The 16,563-nt window shown below is 54.2% G+C and overlaps 1 protein-coding gene across 1 annotated transcript in view; it reads right to left on the minus strand.

Annotated features, from left to right (window-relative positions):
- The window catches only part of ZSWIM5 (zinc finger SWIM-type containing 5), a 97,793-nt gene extending 82,419 nt beyond the window's left edge, over positions 1–15,374 (minus strand). Inside the window, 1 exon segment of the mRNA XM_078876844.1 lies at positions 15,006–15,374. Within this exon segment, the coding sequence (XP_078732970.1) occupies positions 15,006–15,369 (364 nt within the window). The 5' untranslated portion in view covers positions 15,370–15,374.
- Between the last annotated feature and the right edge of the window lie 1,189 nt (positions 15,375–16,563).

Here is a 16,563-nt window from a genome sequence, read left to right on the forward strand (position 1 = left end):
CGCTGGAAAAAACTATTGCGGCGTTTTCGTGTTGCAGAACCCCGCAACAACAACGCGCAATTAAAACAAACGACGGCAAGAAGGGGAAAATACATCGCCGGGGTTCCTACACGGCCGGCGAAGCTCCACCTGCTCGGTAGGCCGGCGGCATCGGCCTCCAAAGCGGGGCGGGCGGGAATGTGCCGCGCAAGCAAGGACCCGACGCGACGCGAGAGCGGGACCTTGACTGTTGGGGTGTCGCCCCCAGTAACAACCGCACTGGATCTGTCAGGGAGCAGAAAGCGTTGTGGCGGGGCGAGGTTTTCGCGGTGCTATCAGCAGTTGTGGCCGCGGTGACCTCTCGCCCTTGGCCTAGAGATGCACGGTCACCGACTGGGCCTCGGTCCGGGCTCGCGGCAACTCAAAGATTGTCCTCGCCGTCATGCACGAGCCTTCACGGACTCACGCCCCTGCCTCCCTCTCAACTCATTATACTCCCCTCCACGCACTCTCCTACCTCTCCCCTCTCTCCACTCCACTCACTCTCCCCTCTCATCTCACTCTACATCCCTCCATGCACTCTCCTACCTCTCCCCACTCATCTCACAGTGGCCGCCCATCCAAGCACGGTGCAGGCTCAACCCCTGCTTAGCTTCCGAGGCCTGCCGAACTCGGCTGCGTTCCGGGAGATTTGGTCAAAAGGCAGCGACCATGAATAAGGTGGTGGAGCGGTGGCGCAGTGGTTGGCGCACTGTGCCACCGCATTAAATTGCCGCCCATGGCTAACATCAGTGGCGAGTAACATCTTACTCAATCCAACGCTGGGTCTCCTCATTACGCAACCATTCACCAACCGGCGTTGACCGGCCTGGTGACGTGTGGTCAGGCAACAGGCACGGCTTGGGGCTAGGCCTTCATCCAGTGGTGGGATTGACAAAGGGCTCTCGCAAATGTGTGTAATGCAGAAAAAATAGACATGTATTTGCATGATAAAACCAGACCCCCAAGGTCAATAATATTAAACAAACGTTTGATCGTTGCAACGCGACATAAAGGGTAGGAGGGTGGTGGGGAGGGGGGGCACGGGCTTTGCGTTTCTTAGAGATCGTCAGCAAGCTGTGGCACGACGGGGAGCCGGCGTGTTCACGAACGCAAACAGTGACGTGTGACGCAGACGTGGCTTGGCACAATGCAAAACATGGCAGGCACGTGCAAATGATTGGTACCAAAACGCACGCACAAAGATGCCTCGTGTATCCAGGACACAGGCTGCTGGGGCAAGTGTCGTTCACGAGTGCCTACCGAGGGCCCGCATGGTACGTGTGGGGGGTGGTGGTGCGGGAGGCACCACGCCAGAACGCCTTTGTATCCCCATTTCAGTTGTGCACACACAAAGACAAGGATCCCCCGTGTAGCCTTAACAGACTGTTTGGGGCAAGTGCTGTTAGCGAGCACCTATGAAGGCCGGAATGGCACACGAGAGAGTGGGTGGCCAACACCACGCCCGGCTGCCTTTGTCTCCCTAGTGGCGATATTTACACACCTCAGTAAGTACTCATTTGAGACAGAGTCAACCTAGGGTTCAGATAATCGTCACTGGTGTTGGCCACGAGTGAGAATAAAACTCGGGTCGCCGGGTTCGCAGCGCGCTAACCACTACGCTACCGCTCCACACACACCACGCACCCCACCAGTTGACACTTCTACGGCATTGTTCATGCCTACCCAGACCAGTCACAAACATGGCCACCCGAGTTCGAACCCTGTTCACGGTTAAAATCAGTGTCGGATATCCGGACTAGTCCTGGGCCTCCCCGAGGTTGACTCGGCCTTCAATGAGTACTTGGGGTTAACAAAGGCGGCCTTCATAGGTGCTCACTTACCAGCACTTGCCCCAACATTCTGTTAAAGTTATACGGGGGAACTTTTGTTTTTGTATGCAGTGGGAAGCGGTAGTGTAGGCGTGAATACGCTGCGCTACGAATACGGTGACCAGAGATCCATTTCGATTTAAAGCTTTCGTGACTGCAGGGATTCATCTTCTTGGTTCTTTCGGTAAAGTTACGTAGAAGGGAAATAATAAAATAATAAAAATCTAACATAATAAAATAAAATTCTCACTAGAGAATTTTATTTTATTATGTTTTATTTTTAGAGAGAAAACAGAGTTCCATTTTCACTCACGGCCAACACCAGTGACGATTACCTGAACAGGTCCTGCCCCCCCCACCCGAGATCAACTGGGCCCGAAATGAGAACCTGGTGTGGTGTGTAGTAAAATATCGGCACCCACACCCTCGGTGCGCCGCAGACGGCCTTCATAGGTGCCACTAGCCAACAACACATGCCCCAACAGTCTGTTACGGCTGTACAGGTGATCTTTATCTTTGTATTTATGCGTATGTGCGTACTGGCCGCCGCGAGTTGCGAAATCGCCGCGCGCACTTTGGCACGCCGTTGTCGCACGTGCGATTAGCACGGTTGGCTACGTACGGTGTGAAAGAAGTTCAACACACGGTACGTGTGTGTAACAAGCGTCTCAAATAGCAGCGGCAATCACGTCCATAATTGATGTCTGGTGTGGGCCACGTGATGATCTGGCCAATATTGTCGGACCGCCCAATGTGGTGTACGAGCGTCAAACGCGCCAAATGCTGTCGCGGCAGCCCAGCCCGTAAGCCGATTGGCATCTCTCACAGACAAATTAGCAAATTGGAGAAGCGACGATCCGCCTAGCAACTGCTCGAAGCAACTTCAGGAAACGTCCAGAAGGTCGGGATAAAATCCGGCAAGGTTGGAATGATCGTTTACGAGTGCCGATCCAAAGATCAATCACGAATCGTAATATCGGCGACGAATACCCAAAGGCGATAAGAAAACCATTACATCGTCACCATTTGTGATTAGCGTCACGTTAAGAAGTTACGTTGCAATTATGAATCCACGTTGCTCCGTCGTCGTTGTTGTTGTGGAGTTGTTGTTGTAGCGTTGTTGTGTTGTTGTTCCGTTGCATCAACAAGCGGAGCTTCACGTTCGTGCGGTTCACAGGGAGGGGGGGTAAGGCTCCCCCCCCCTCCCAACGCCTTCAAATCCCCCGCCCCCGCATTACAAAGAGCGTCTCACGAACCAGCAACTACTGCTCCCGAGAGCGCTCCAATCATTCGATAATCCAATAATCACGAGAGAGACACGAGAGCGCGCAGGGAGGCGAGGAGGGCCGGAGTAGTCGGAGGAGGAGTGAAACTCTGGGCACACAATCCCCCCCCACCCCCCCCACCGCCCCCCACCAACCCCCCCCACCGCCCCCCACCACCCCCCCCCCAACACCCCCGGCCCAGCTCACCCTGGCCACGGCATAACGAAGCGGTCGATGAAGGTAATTGTGCTGTTAATGCTGCCCTCATACAGACTCTAACCCAGGGTTCAGGTTGGAGCTGGGGTTAGGGTTCAGGGTTCGGGGGTTTAGCTTAAGAGGCATGGGGGGGGGGGTGTGGTGAGGGGGGGGGGTTAGGGTTTCAGATCTAAGTAGCAGGACACTTGGACGAAAATACCAGGAGGCTGAATCTTGATTTGAAGCTTTCGTGACTGCACGGATCCATACTCGTTGATGTTGGTAGTAAGATGAGGTCCCCCCCCGCCCCAACTCGCCCTGCCCCCCAATGCTCTCGGCACCACTCGTCAACATCCTGAACCTCCCGGCACCTCCCTGCCAATCCCCCGCACTCTAAACTAAACTATTTTTATTATTTTACGAGGTGAGGTCCACCGAGCGATGAGCTTCGCTGTCATACCTATATAGCAGTAGCCAAAGACTCTAAAATGCCGGTTGGTTCTCAATGTGGAGGGGAAAACCGAAGGGAACAGGGAAAAATCCACGAGACCACGGGGAGAGTGAGAGAGATACGGAAACTCCAAATATACAGCAGCAGCAGGCGTCAGGATCGGGATCAAACAGACGACCTCCTGTAGACCAGGCGAGGTAGTTAACGTCTCCTAGCCACCGCAGCGGCCACAAGCGACCTGGCCACCCACCCCTTCACTGGCAGTACCCGGCCTTGGCCTGCACTCCCTTTCGATGCCCGGTGTCCCTCTCCAACCCCCCTGCACTTCCATGCACCCAGTCCTGACTCCCTGTACCTCCCCACTCACTCCCCACACCCTGGCCGCGCTCGGGTGCATGTGTTTGCGCGTGTGCATGTGCGCCCGTGAGTGTGTGCACGTGGCATGTATGTGCGTCTTTGTATGCGTGCGCGTGGGTTAGCGTGTATGTAGGTGCATGTGCGTGCAGGTGGGTTTGCGTGTTTGTAGGTGTGTGTGCGCGTGGGTTTGCGTGCAGGTGGGTTTGTGTATGCAAGTGGAGTGTGTGCGCGCGTTTGCGTGTATGTAGGTGCGCGCATGCATTTGTCTCCATTGCGTTCCATTCGTTTAATGCCCCGTGTTGAATTCAACACAAAAAAAACGAGAAGAGGTGGAGAGAAAAGGGACCTGGGGGAGGGAGATACAGCAACCCGCACCCCACCCACCCACCCGACCCCATCGCATGCCTCTTTTTTTTGTACATTCAATTCAAAAGGCAGCTCTCGCGGAGCACAAGCAACTGGGAAGCCGGTTATTGTGCAAAGAGAATTCTCCTCTTTTAGAGAACGTACAAAAAAAACCGGGGGGGGGGGGGGGGAAAGAGAGAAAGGGAGAGCGAGCGGGAGAGCGAGAGAGGAAAAGGCGGAGGGGGGGGGGTGAACACGCAGGAAGGCAGTGCGCATTATAAACACGGCACGAAGGGGGGGGGGATGGAGACGCAGGGATTGGGGGGGGGGGCGTGCGGAAAGGGGGTTGGGGGGGGGTCAGTGCGGGAGCCGGGGTAGAGAAGAAAAAAAGGAACGGGGGTTTAAACTGGGCATGCATCTTAGAGGCTTGTTGTTCGTAAAGCCGCCGCTTTAATTGAGACGCAACGCGAAAAACTCTTGCAGCGGCACGTACGGCGCCGGGGGGGGGGGGGTGCGACTCATCCAGTGATCGCTTTTGCGAGAAGTGGAGATGGCGGCAGCGACGACGACGACGGTGGGAAGAGGGAAAAAGCGAAGAGGCGATGACAATAGTGGGAAGAGACGCGAAGGAGGGAGGTGATGACGAAAGAGGGAAGAGAGGTGCCGCGGAGGTGAAGAGATACGTGGGATGTGGAGGGATGAGAAGAGGTGGTGATGGAGCGGCAAGATGAAATACATGAATAGGTGACTGATGATGACGATGAAGATAGAAGAGGAGAGACGTGAAGAAGAGAGGCATGACGTGGGAGGAAAGATGTGCAAGAGGCAACAATGATGGTGGTGGGCAGGAAGAGACTATGAGGCCGGCAGAAGAGTTAGAGATCGAGAGTGCAGTGTGCCGGCGGCGTCAGCTTGAGGTGTGCGGTGTCAGGAGGAGTAATATTTGGGTAGGAGATATTAATAGTCGGTGCGTCCACCACCACCACCACCCTCGCAGAGTCTCAGCGACTCCCGCTACACGTTGCCGTGGTCGGCACGGCAAAAATAAAGCTGGTGATGCTGATGAAAGCCAAACGCGGCGTAAGATTCCGACCCATAACCCAACACCGGCCCTTGATGTGCTGCCCCCGACAATACACAACACGTGACAACACCACCTATCATCGTGCTGGTGTCAAACCTCAATGGTTTCAAATGTGTGGCGGCCCTCTCAATGATGGTGTCTTATGGGCGAAAGTACTCCACCCCCCCACCGCCTCTGAAAATTAGTGAAGAACACTGCACTAGACCCAGCCACAAGACAAACTTTCCCAACCCTACCCCTGTTTCACGACATATTAACCATGCTGCTACCCCTGTACCAAACAAACTAAGCCTAGCGCTGCCGCTACCCGTTCAAGACAGGCTAACCCCGATACTGATCCAGTACTTCACACACGAGGCCTATCCAGAACTCTACCCCTGTTCCTGACACACTTACTCTACACTTCTCAACCTGACACCCTACCCTTTACCATAGGCCTACCCCTCGCTATAACCCGACGCCTGTAGCTGCAACGTAAGCTCTACTACTGACCCCTTCCATAGCCCCGTTCCAGACACACTCCAGGCCCAACTCTGGCCCATGTCCCTGACCCTAACCCTTACCTCTGTACCTGAAACACCTGCCCCCAACCCAAATCCAAACCCTTGACTGTAACCTCACCCATAACCTTACCCCTTACTCCTGTTCCTGACAGCAGCCCTACACCCCGACCACCTAACTCTACTCTCCCCGTTGGTGACGTACGCACAGCCAGGCCTAGCCCCTAACCCCTGACAACCCTTGACCCCTAACTCCTCGCGGCCATCGCGCATTCCTTCCCCTGGTCGCAGCCACCCCCCCCCCCCGCCGAACACAATCGGCCGAAAAATCTGCCTCCGCCATTCGCTTCATTCTCACCACCGCACGGCGGCCGCCGTGGCCGAGAGACAACAACGGTCATGGGGGGCGACGACGACGCGCCAGCGAGAGCAACGCCACAATGTCAACGTCGCCGGTGTGCGGAGGTCACGGGGAGGTGCCGCCCGCCACCGCCGCTCTCGCCGATTGCGATGTGGCGACGATGTGGGGGGGGGGGGGGTCTCTCGGTTGTTTTTTTATGCGCAAAAACCGCGGGGCCCCCCCCCACCTCTCTCTCTCTCCGTCTTTATTGTTATGAGAACCGTGCGGGAGTCGGGAATCGTCCTCGCTTCTGTGCCGCCCCGGTGTACGATCGCCATCGCCGCCCACCATCATCACCATCAGCAGCAGGCGTAACGGTGGAAGCAGCAGCGGTAGCAGCAGCATATGCGGCATATGTGATAAGTAGCAGAGGCTTCGACCAGTAGAGTCGTGAGAGACCGTCAACAGCGGCAAGGGTAGCGGCGGCGATCGCAACTGTCAACAACAGCATCGTCAGCAGCATCGGCTGCAGCAACAGCAGCAGGCAAACACGGCACCAATATCACTCACGAGCACTAACACCAAAAATCAGCAGCATAGGTGCACTCAACAGCTGTATCGACAAGGGTAGCATCAGCCCCAACTATGGCAACACAAAGAACCATCAACAAGAGAAACAGCAGCATCATCAGCATCCTACCACATTGGCTTCATCAACATCAAGATCAATAATCATCAACAGCAGCAACTGCATCAAGGAAATCAGCAGCATCATCATCATCAGCAGACACGATATCATAATCAGCACATTCAGCAGGATAGGAACATCAACGTCACAGCCATCACCACCATCAACAACAGTACGTCGTCACCATCAACAATTCTGAACCATCATCATTCATCGACATCAACCATGCTAACAACTACAGCGGCTCTTATCAAGAACACCATCAACAACAGCAGGGGAAATAAGGCCATAAACACCATCGAGAACACCAGAAGAAGTGACGCAACTGCATGCATCATCAACAGGGGCATGAACTATGACCAATAACCTAATCAACGTCATCATGACCACCACCAATAGCATCACACCAAAAGTGAATAACCACAACCTTCACCACCACTCCAACCTTCACCACCAAAACGCACCACGCACGAACACACTCACCAGCACCGACACCGCACACACCTACCACCACCACCACCAATCGCATCACCACACACGAATACTCTAACCATCACCACCACTACCACTCTAAGCATCACCACCGTTAACAGCACCACACATGAACACACTAACCACCAACCACTCCGACCATCAACACCAATAGCATCACCCACACATGAAAACACTAACCAGCACTACCACTCCTACCATCACCATCAAATAGCATCACCACACATGAATATACTAACCACCACCAACCACTCCGACCATCACCATCCAATAGCATCACCACACATGAACACATTTACCGTCACCACCACTCCTTACTGATACCATCACCACCAAAAAAATTACCACCATAACCACCAACATCAACACTACAACCATCGCCAGTAATGCCATCACCACCGCTACAACCACGTCACCACCACAACTACGCATCCAACATCATCACCACCAACACTACATCAACTACCACTATCTCTACAATGATCACCATCATCAACCACTGCCAACATCATCATCATCCCATAAACTATAGTGACCACAATCACCACCACCACTAACGTCAATATCACTCTCCCATCATCACCACCACCAACACGACCATCACAATTGCTACCACCACAACCACCACCACCACCACGGCCTCCAACAACAGTACAATTAAGACCATTATCACTGCCACGGTCAGTCGAACACCGCACGACTCGTACCCATCGCTGCCACTAAAACCATCATCAATCCAAACAACAGAAGCATAAACAACCAGCATGAGCAGTAGCGGCAGGATAGCATCCACCATCATCACCACAACCACCACCACCACCATCCCCCCACCCCCATCATCACCACCACAACCACCCCCCTCATCACCAGCAGCAGCAGGAAAGCAACCACCCCCCCATCATCATCACCATCATCATCAGCAGTATAGCGACCACCACCATCACCACCACCATCATCAGTAGTGTAGCGACCATCACCACCACAACCACCACCCCCATCATGATCACCACCATCAGCAGCAGTATAGCAACCACCACCCTCACCAGCACCCCCCCCCCACCACCACCATCCTCAGCAGTATAGCGACCACCACCATCACCACCACAACCACCACCCCCATATACATCACCACCACCATCCTCAGTAGCATAGCGACCATCACCACCACAACCACCACCCCCCATCATGATCACCACCATCATCACCACCACCACCCCCCATCACCACCACCATCCTCAGCAGTATAGCGACCATCACCACCACAACCACCACCCCCATATACATCACCACCACCATCATCATCAGCAGCAGCAGCCCGGAGTGCCAGGCCCACCCTCGGGTGTTCATTACGCGACCAGCAGACAAAGGGATCGCGTTATCCGCAGAGCCTAGCCTAGCCTCCTCGCCAGGAGCCCCCCCTTCTCTCGAGCCACACCGTGAAACAAGACCCCGACAGGCCCCTGGCCATTACACAGACAGACACACACGCAGATAGATAAGAGAGCAAGAGAGAGAGACAGTCACACACACAGAGACACACAAAGAGAGAGACACGCACAGAGATGGAGAAAGGCACACACACAGAGAGGGATGGCGAGACAGAGGCACACACAGAGACAGACATACACGAGATATAACATAACAGACAGACACACACACAGATTGCGACACACAGAGACACACACACAGAGGTACAAGCAGAGAGAGAGACGCACATCGACACAGGGAGTTAGATAGAGACAAACATAGCAGCGACAGCCGCACATATACACAGTATCAACAAAGACCCCCCCCCCCATATAGCCTCAACAGACTGTAGGGGCAAGTGCTGTCAGCGAGCACCTATGAAGGCCGGCACGGTACACGAGGGGGTGGGAGGCCAGCACCACGGCCGCCCGGCCGCCTTTGTCTCCCCAGTGGCGATGTTTACTACACACCGCACCAGGTACTCATTTGAGGCCGAGTCGACCTAGGGGAGGCCCAGGACCGGTTCATATGAATAGTCGCTGATGTTGGTGGCCGTGAGTGGGAATTGAACTCGGGTGGCCGGGTTCACAGCACTCACCGCTGCCCCACCGCTCCCCATGTAAACACAGAGACAGGCACACAAGGAACACAGGAGCAGACACAATAAACACAAAGATAACACAACGTGTGTGTGTCTATCTTACTCTACCCGTGCCATGAACCAAGACCTGGGCCGCTGTGATCATTGCAGAGGGAGTGATATAACACAGGCAGACAGACACACGTACAGACACACTCACAGAAACACATACAGTACACAGACAAAGATGCCCCGGATAGCCTTAGCAGACTGTGTGTGTATGTACAAAGCCACAGAAAATACAAGACAAAGACCCAAACACACACACAAGAGACACGGACAAAGCACACGGACAGTAACGCAAGCACAGAGACAAAGACACACACACGGGCTCCATCGCAGAGAAGGCGATGAAGAGGTGGGGAGGAGGTGTGTGGGTAGGATTAGCAGCGGCAGCGGATTATGGAGGTAATGCAGATAGGAGAATCAATAGGAGCAGGAGGACAGTGTACGAGGTTGTAAGAAGGTGTTAGATGAGGTGGGCAAGGTACGCTAATAAGGATGAGATTTTGTAAAATCGTAGATGGATGAGGCGGAGGTATGGGGCAGGCTTCAGCAGCAGGATGATGAGGATGGGTAGATGTCAAAAAGATGCAGAAGGGATATACCCTCTCTCTGTATAGAATGAGGTGGAAACAGCAGATGCCGAAGGATGTGTACATGGCGGAGAAGAGGAGGTGGTGGTGTGAGTGTGCTGCAAGTGTATATGTAGGAGGTGGTGATGTGAGTGTAGATGGAGGTGGTGGTGTTAGTGGAGATGGAGGAGGTGGTGTGAGTGTAGATAGAGGTGGTGGTGTGAGTGTAGATGGAGGAGGAGGTGGTGTGAGTGTAGATGGAGGAGGTGGTGGTGTGAGTGGAGATGGAGGAGGTGGTGTGAGTGTACATAGAGGAGGTGGTGTGAGTGTAGATGGAGGAGGAGGTGGTGTGAGTGTAGATGGAGGAGGAGGTGGTGTGAGTGTAGATGTAGGTGGTGGTGTGAGTGTAGATGGAGGAGGTGGTGTGAGTGTAGATGGAGGAGGTGGTGTGAGTGTAGATGGAGGAGGTGGTGGTGTGAGTGTAGATGGAGGAGGTGGTGTGAGTGTAGATGGAGGAGGAGGTGGTGGTGTGAGTGTAGATGGAGGAGGTGGTGGTGGTGTGAGTGTAGATGGAGGAGGTGGTGGTGGTGTGAGTGTAGATGGAGGAGGTGGTGGTGGTGTGAGTGTAGATGGAGGAGGTGGTGGTGGTGTGAGTGTAGATGGAGGTGGTGGTGTGAGTGTAGATGGAGGTGGTGGTGTGAGTGTAGATGGAGGTGGTGGTGTGAGTGTAGATGGAGGTGGTGGTGTGAGTGTAGATGGAGGTGGTGGTGTGAGTGTAGATGGAGGTGGTGGTGTGAGTGTAGATGGAGGTGGTGGTGTGAGTGTAGATGGAGGTGGTGGTGTGAGTGTAGATGGAGGTGGTGGTGTGAGTGTAGATGGAGGTGGTGGTGTGAGTGTAGATGGAGGAGGAGGTGGTGTGAGTGTAGATGGAGGAGGTGGTGTGAGTGTACATAGAGGAGGTGGTGTGAGTGTAGATGGAGGAGGTGGTGTGAGTGTACATAGAGGAGGTGGTGTGAGTGTAGATGGAGGAGGAGGTGGTGTGAGTGTACATAGAGGAGGTGGTGTGAGTGTAGATGGAGGAGGAGGTGGTGTGAGTGTAGATGGAGGAGGTGGTGTGAGTGTAGATGTAGGTGGTGGTGTGAGTGTAGATGGAGGAGGTGGTGTGAGTGTAGATGGAGGAGGTGGTGTGAGTGTAGATGGAGGAGGTGGTGTGAGTGTAGATGGAGGAGGTGGTGGTGGTGTGAGTGTAGATGGAGGAGGTGGTGGTGGTGTGAGTGTAGATGGAGGAGGTGGTGGTGGTGTGAGTGTAGATGGAGGAGGTGGTGGTGGTGTGAGTGTAGATGGAGGTGGTGGTGTGAGTGTAGATGGAGGTGGTGGTGTGAGTGTAGATGGAGGTGGTGGTGTGAGTGTAGATGGAGGTGGTGGTGTGAGTGTAGATGGAGGTGGTGGTGTGAGTGTAGATGGAGGTGGTGGTGTGAGTGTAGATGGAGGAGGAGGTGGTGTGAGTGTAGATGGAGGAGGAGGTGGTGTGAGTGTAGATGGAGGAGGAGGTGGTGTGAGTGTAGATGGAGGAGGAGGTGGTGTGAGTGTAGATGGAGGAGGAGGTGGTGTGAGTGTAGATGGAGGAGGAGGTGGTGTGAGTGTAGATGGAGGAGGAGGTGGTGTGAGTGTAGATGGAGGAGGTGGTGTGAGTGTAGATGGAGGTGGAGGTGGTGTGAGTGTAGATGGAGGTGGAGGTGGTGTGAGTGTAGATGGAGGTGGTGGTGTTAGTGGAGATGGAGGAGGTGGTGTGAGTGTAGATGGAGGTGGTGTGAGTGTAGATGGAGGTGGTGTGAGTGTAGATGGAGGAAGAGGTGGTGTGAGTGTAGATGGAGGTGGTGGTGTGAGTGTAGATGGAGGAGGTGGTGGTGGTGTGAGTGTAGATGGAGGAGGTGGTGTGAGTGTAGATGGAGGTGGTGGTGTGAGTGTAGATGGAGGTGGTGGTGTGAGTGTAGATGGAGGAGGAGGTGGTGTGAGTGTAGATGGAGGAGGAGGTGGTGTGAGTGTAGATGGAGGTGGTGGTGTGAGTGTAGATGGAGGTGGTGGTGTGAGTGTAGATGGAGGTGGTGGTGTGAGTGTAGATGGAGGTGGTGGTGTGAGTGTAGATGGAGGTGGTGGTGTGAGTGTAGATGGAGGTGGTGGTGTGAGTGTAGATGGAGGAGGAGGTGGTGTTAGTGTAGATGGAGGAGGAGGTGGTGTGAGTGTAGATGGAGGTGGTGGTGTTAGTGGAGATGGAGGAGGTGGTGTGAGTGTAGATGGAGGTGGTGTGAGTGTAGATGGAGGAGGAGGTGGTGTGAGTGTAGATGGAGGTGGTGTGAGTGTAGATGGAGGTGGTGGTGTGAGTGTAGATGGAGGAGGTGGTGGTGGTGTGAGTGTAGATGGAGGTGGTGGTGTGAGTGTAGATGGAGGTGGTGGTGTGAGTGTAGATGGAGGTGGTGGTGTGAGTGTAGATGGAGGTGGTGGTGTGAGTGTAGATGGAGGTGTGAGTGTAGATGGAGGAGGTGGTGTTAGTGTAGATGGAGGTGGTGGTGTGAGTGTAGATGGAGGAGGTGGTGTTAGTGTAGATGGAGGTGGTGGTGTGAGTGTAGATGGAGGAGGTGGTGTGAGTGTAGATGGAGGAGGTGGTGGTGGTGCGAGTGTAGATGGAGGAGGTGGTGTGAGTGTAGATGGAGGTGGTGTGAGCGTAGATGGAGGTGGTGGTGTGAGTGTAGATGGAGGAGGTGGTGGTGGTGCGAGTGTAGATGGAGGAGGTGGTGTGAGTGTAGATGGAGGTGGTGTGAGCGTAGATGGAGGTGGTGGTGTGAGCGTAGATGGAGGTGGTGGTGGTGTTAGTGTAGATGGAGGAGGAGGTGGTGTGAGTGTAGATGGAGGTGGTGGTGTTAGTGGAGATGGAGGAGGTGGTGTGAGTGTAGATGGAGGTGGTGTGAGTGTAGATGGAGGAGGAGGTGGTGTGAGTGTAGATGGAAGTGGTGTGAGTGTAGATGGAGGTGGTGTGAGTGTAGATGGAGGTGGTGGTGTGAGTGTAGATGGAGGAGGTGGTGGTGGTGTGAGTGTAGATGGAGGTGGTGGTGTGAGTGTAGATGGAGGTGGTGGTGTGAGTGTAGATGGAGGTGGTGGTGTGAGTGTAGATGGAGGTGTGAGTGTAGATGGAGGAGGTGGTGTTAGTGTAGATGGAGGTGGTGGTGTGAGTGTAGATGGAGGAGGTGGTGTTAGTGTAGATGGAGGTGGTGGTGTGAGTGTAGATGGAGGAGGTGGTGTGAGTGTAGATGGAGGAGGTGGTGGTGCGAGTGTAGATGGAGGAGGTGGTGTGAGTGTAGATGGAGGTGGTGTGAGCGTAGATGGAGGTGGTGGTGTGAGCGTAGATGGAGGTGGTGGTGTGAGCGTAGATGGAGGTGGTGGTGGTGTGAGTGTAGATGGAGGTGATGGTGGTGTGAGTGTAGATGGAGGTAGTGGTGTGAGTGTAGATGGTGGTGTGAGTGTAGATGGAGGTGGTAGGAGGGGGGTGTAGATGGAGGAGGTGGTGGTAGGAGGGGGGTGTAGATGGAGGAGGTGGTGGTAGGAGGGGGGTGTAGATGGAGGAGGTGGTGGTAGGAGGGGGGTGTAGATGGAGGTGGTGGTAGGAGGGGGGTGTAGATGGAGGTGGTGTGAGTGTAGATGGAGATGGTGGTGGTGTGAGTGTATATGGAGGTGGTGGTTTGAGTGTAGATGGAGGTGGTGTGAGTGTAGATGGAGGTGGTGGTAGGAGGGGGTGTAGATGGAGGAGGAGGGATGGAGGGGAGGGGAGACAGGAAGGGCACGCGTGAGCAGCTGAGCGGGGGTGGAAACCCGGTTAAACCCCCAACACACACAATACACACACATAATACACACATTACACACACATATACAAAATACACACGCGTCTACACAAAACACATACATATTCACAACACACACAACATAATACAACACGCGATACAGAATACATACGGACAATACAATAGGCAGACAAATACACAATGCGCAAAAATGCACACGCAACACGCACACGCAACACAATATACACACACACACGAGACGAACTGCACACACACGTACAAACACACACACAGTACGGTACATACAAAGCTTCGATTCCCCCCATTGCCTTAAAGCAAGCGCACACAGTACATACACATACAGTATACTAACACACACACACTGTACAAAGACAAAGATCCCCCGTGTAGCCTGGACAGATTGTTGGGAGCAAGTGCTGTTAGCGAGCATCTATGAAGGTCGGCACGGCACACGAAGGGGGTGGGTGGACAACACCACGCCCGGCCGCCTTTGTCTCCCCAGTGGCGATGTTTACACAACGCACTTAGGTACACATTTGAGGCTGAGTCGACACACACACACCACAGCATATCGACAACACACCAAACGGCATATACACACACACGACGCTAGCTTCCACCGCCTTTGGGAGGCCCAGGTCATGGAACGTCAGGTCAAGCGCACGTCACATCACCACCAAAGGGGCGGCCTCAGCATTCTGCCTCACGGCCAGTGGTCCGGCATCGTTCTCCGGCTTACGTGGGATCGGCGTCTCTCCTCGTCGACTCACGACCCGGAGACACCACACACACACACACATGGCCAGGTCAAGTAGGGTGACGCCACACAGAGTCCAGGGTCAGGTCAATCGGTCATTACAGGTCACTCCCCCACCCCCTCCTCCTCACTCTCGACTCACCGACTTGCAGTACGTTATCCACGCATCCGCCTTCGAGGAGTCGCACGCCGCGATTGAAGGGCAGCTTGCTCTCCTCCTCGCCGTCCTCGGCCGAGCACTCAAGCGACGAGTACATGCACACCTCGCGCTCGCTGCGAGGGAACGACCAAAACACGATCCGCCTCTGCACGGGCTCAGGAATATGCGTGAAGCGCTCCTCGACGCGCTGGAACGGCCACTTCTCGGCCACCCGCTTGGCGCTCAGGTCCAACAGCGACTCGGGACTGTGGCCGGCGCCCGACGCCGCGGTCCTGCGCGGTGAGAGAGGCGCCGGGAAGGGCCGACAGCACGGCCGCTTCGCGGGAGGCTCCGAGCGCTCCGCCATGCTGCCTCGCTCTGAACCCGTCCGCACGGAAGCGAAGCGGCTCAAGGCGACGCCCCGCCCCCCAACAACGATGCCCCGCCCACAAATTGTGGACACGCCCTCTCCCCCCTTTATTGGACACGCCCTTCCCCCCCTTTAATGGACACGCCCTCTCCCCCCTTTAATGGACACGCCCACTCCCCCTTTAATGGCCACGCCCACTCCCCCCTTTAATGGTCACGCCCTCTCCCCCCTTTAATAGCCACGCCCCCCCTACATTTTCCCCCACCTTCACGGTGGACACCACGCTACCCTACCACCACCACCCCCACCACCCCCACCTCTGCAGTGGACACTGCGCGCGCCCTCCCCACCGCTCCCCTATGCGGTGGAAACCCCCCCAGCCCCTCCCCCATCCCCCACCTCACAGCCTTAGTCACGCCTACTAGCTAGCCACACCCATCTATGGACTCCGTTCCGCTTAATCAAATATGTAAATGAGAAACCCGAATCATAACAGAATAACAAAACTAATTAGAATACTGTGTATAATAAGCGATGTTCTGAGCGATAAGCACTTTGTGCTGCGCGGGACCGTAACAGTAAAACGTCGTCCGTTTATTTATATTTTAGTTTTTTTTTAAAGGCCACGCACGTTTTTTGTTGTTGCTGACGAACGTGTTGTGTTGAGTTTGTTAGTTATGCCAGGGCACCAGTGTCAACGCAGCAGCATAATCATCATCTCCAGGTCATGTCTAACAGGAGAATAGTGCAGGCCGGAAAACGGAGGTTCAAACAACGCACAGGGAAACGTGTACACAAAGCTGTCAGCAAAATGGGATCTAATTTCTATTGCCAGAAAGGGTAAATTAACCACTTCTTATTTTGCCTTTTCGCATTACGCAAAAAAAAACCATCTGCAGTTTTGAGATCACCATCAAAATAAATGTAACGTTTTTTTGTCAATAAGTAATTTTACTTTTAATATGAATTCAGCGCTATGAAGAAGGACCATTGTCCCCGAAACGAAACCTCATTTATACTTCACTGCCGTTGACAGGTTTATTGAAGAATGTGTTCAGCTTTCGTCGTGTTAACTACGGCTTGGTGCGCCAGCAGCAGCAGCACCAACACAATCTATCCAATACAGCAAACTGTACATCAAAAAAACAAGCTTCAAACCAATCCAATCACGTGGCAGAGGAGTAAATTCTA

This window comes from Lampetra fluviatilis, chromosome 46, assembly GCF_964198595.1.
Source record: "Lampetra fluviatilis chromosome 46, kcLamFluv1.1, whole genome shotgun sequence".
NCBI classification, from domain to species: Eukaryota; Metazoa; Chordata; class Hyperoartia; order Petromyzontiformes; family Petromyzontidae; genus Lampetra; species Lampetra fluviatilis.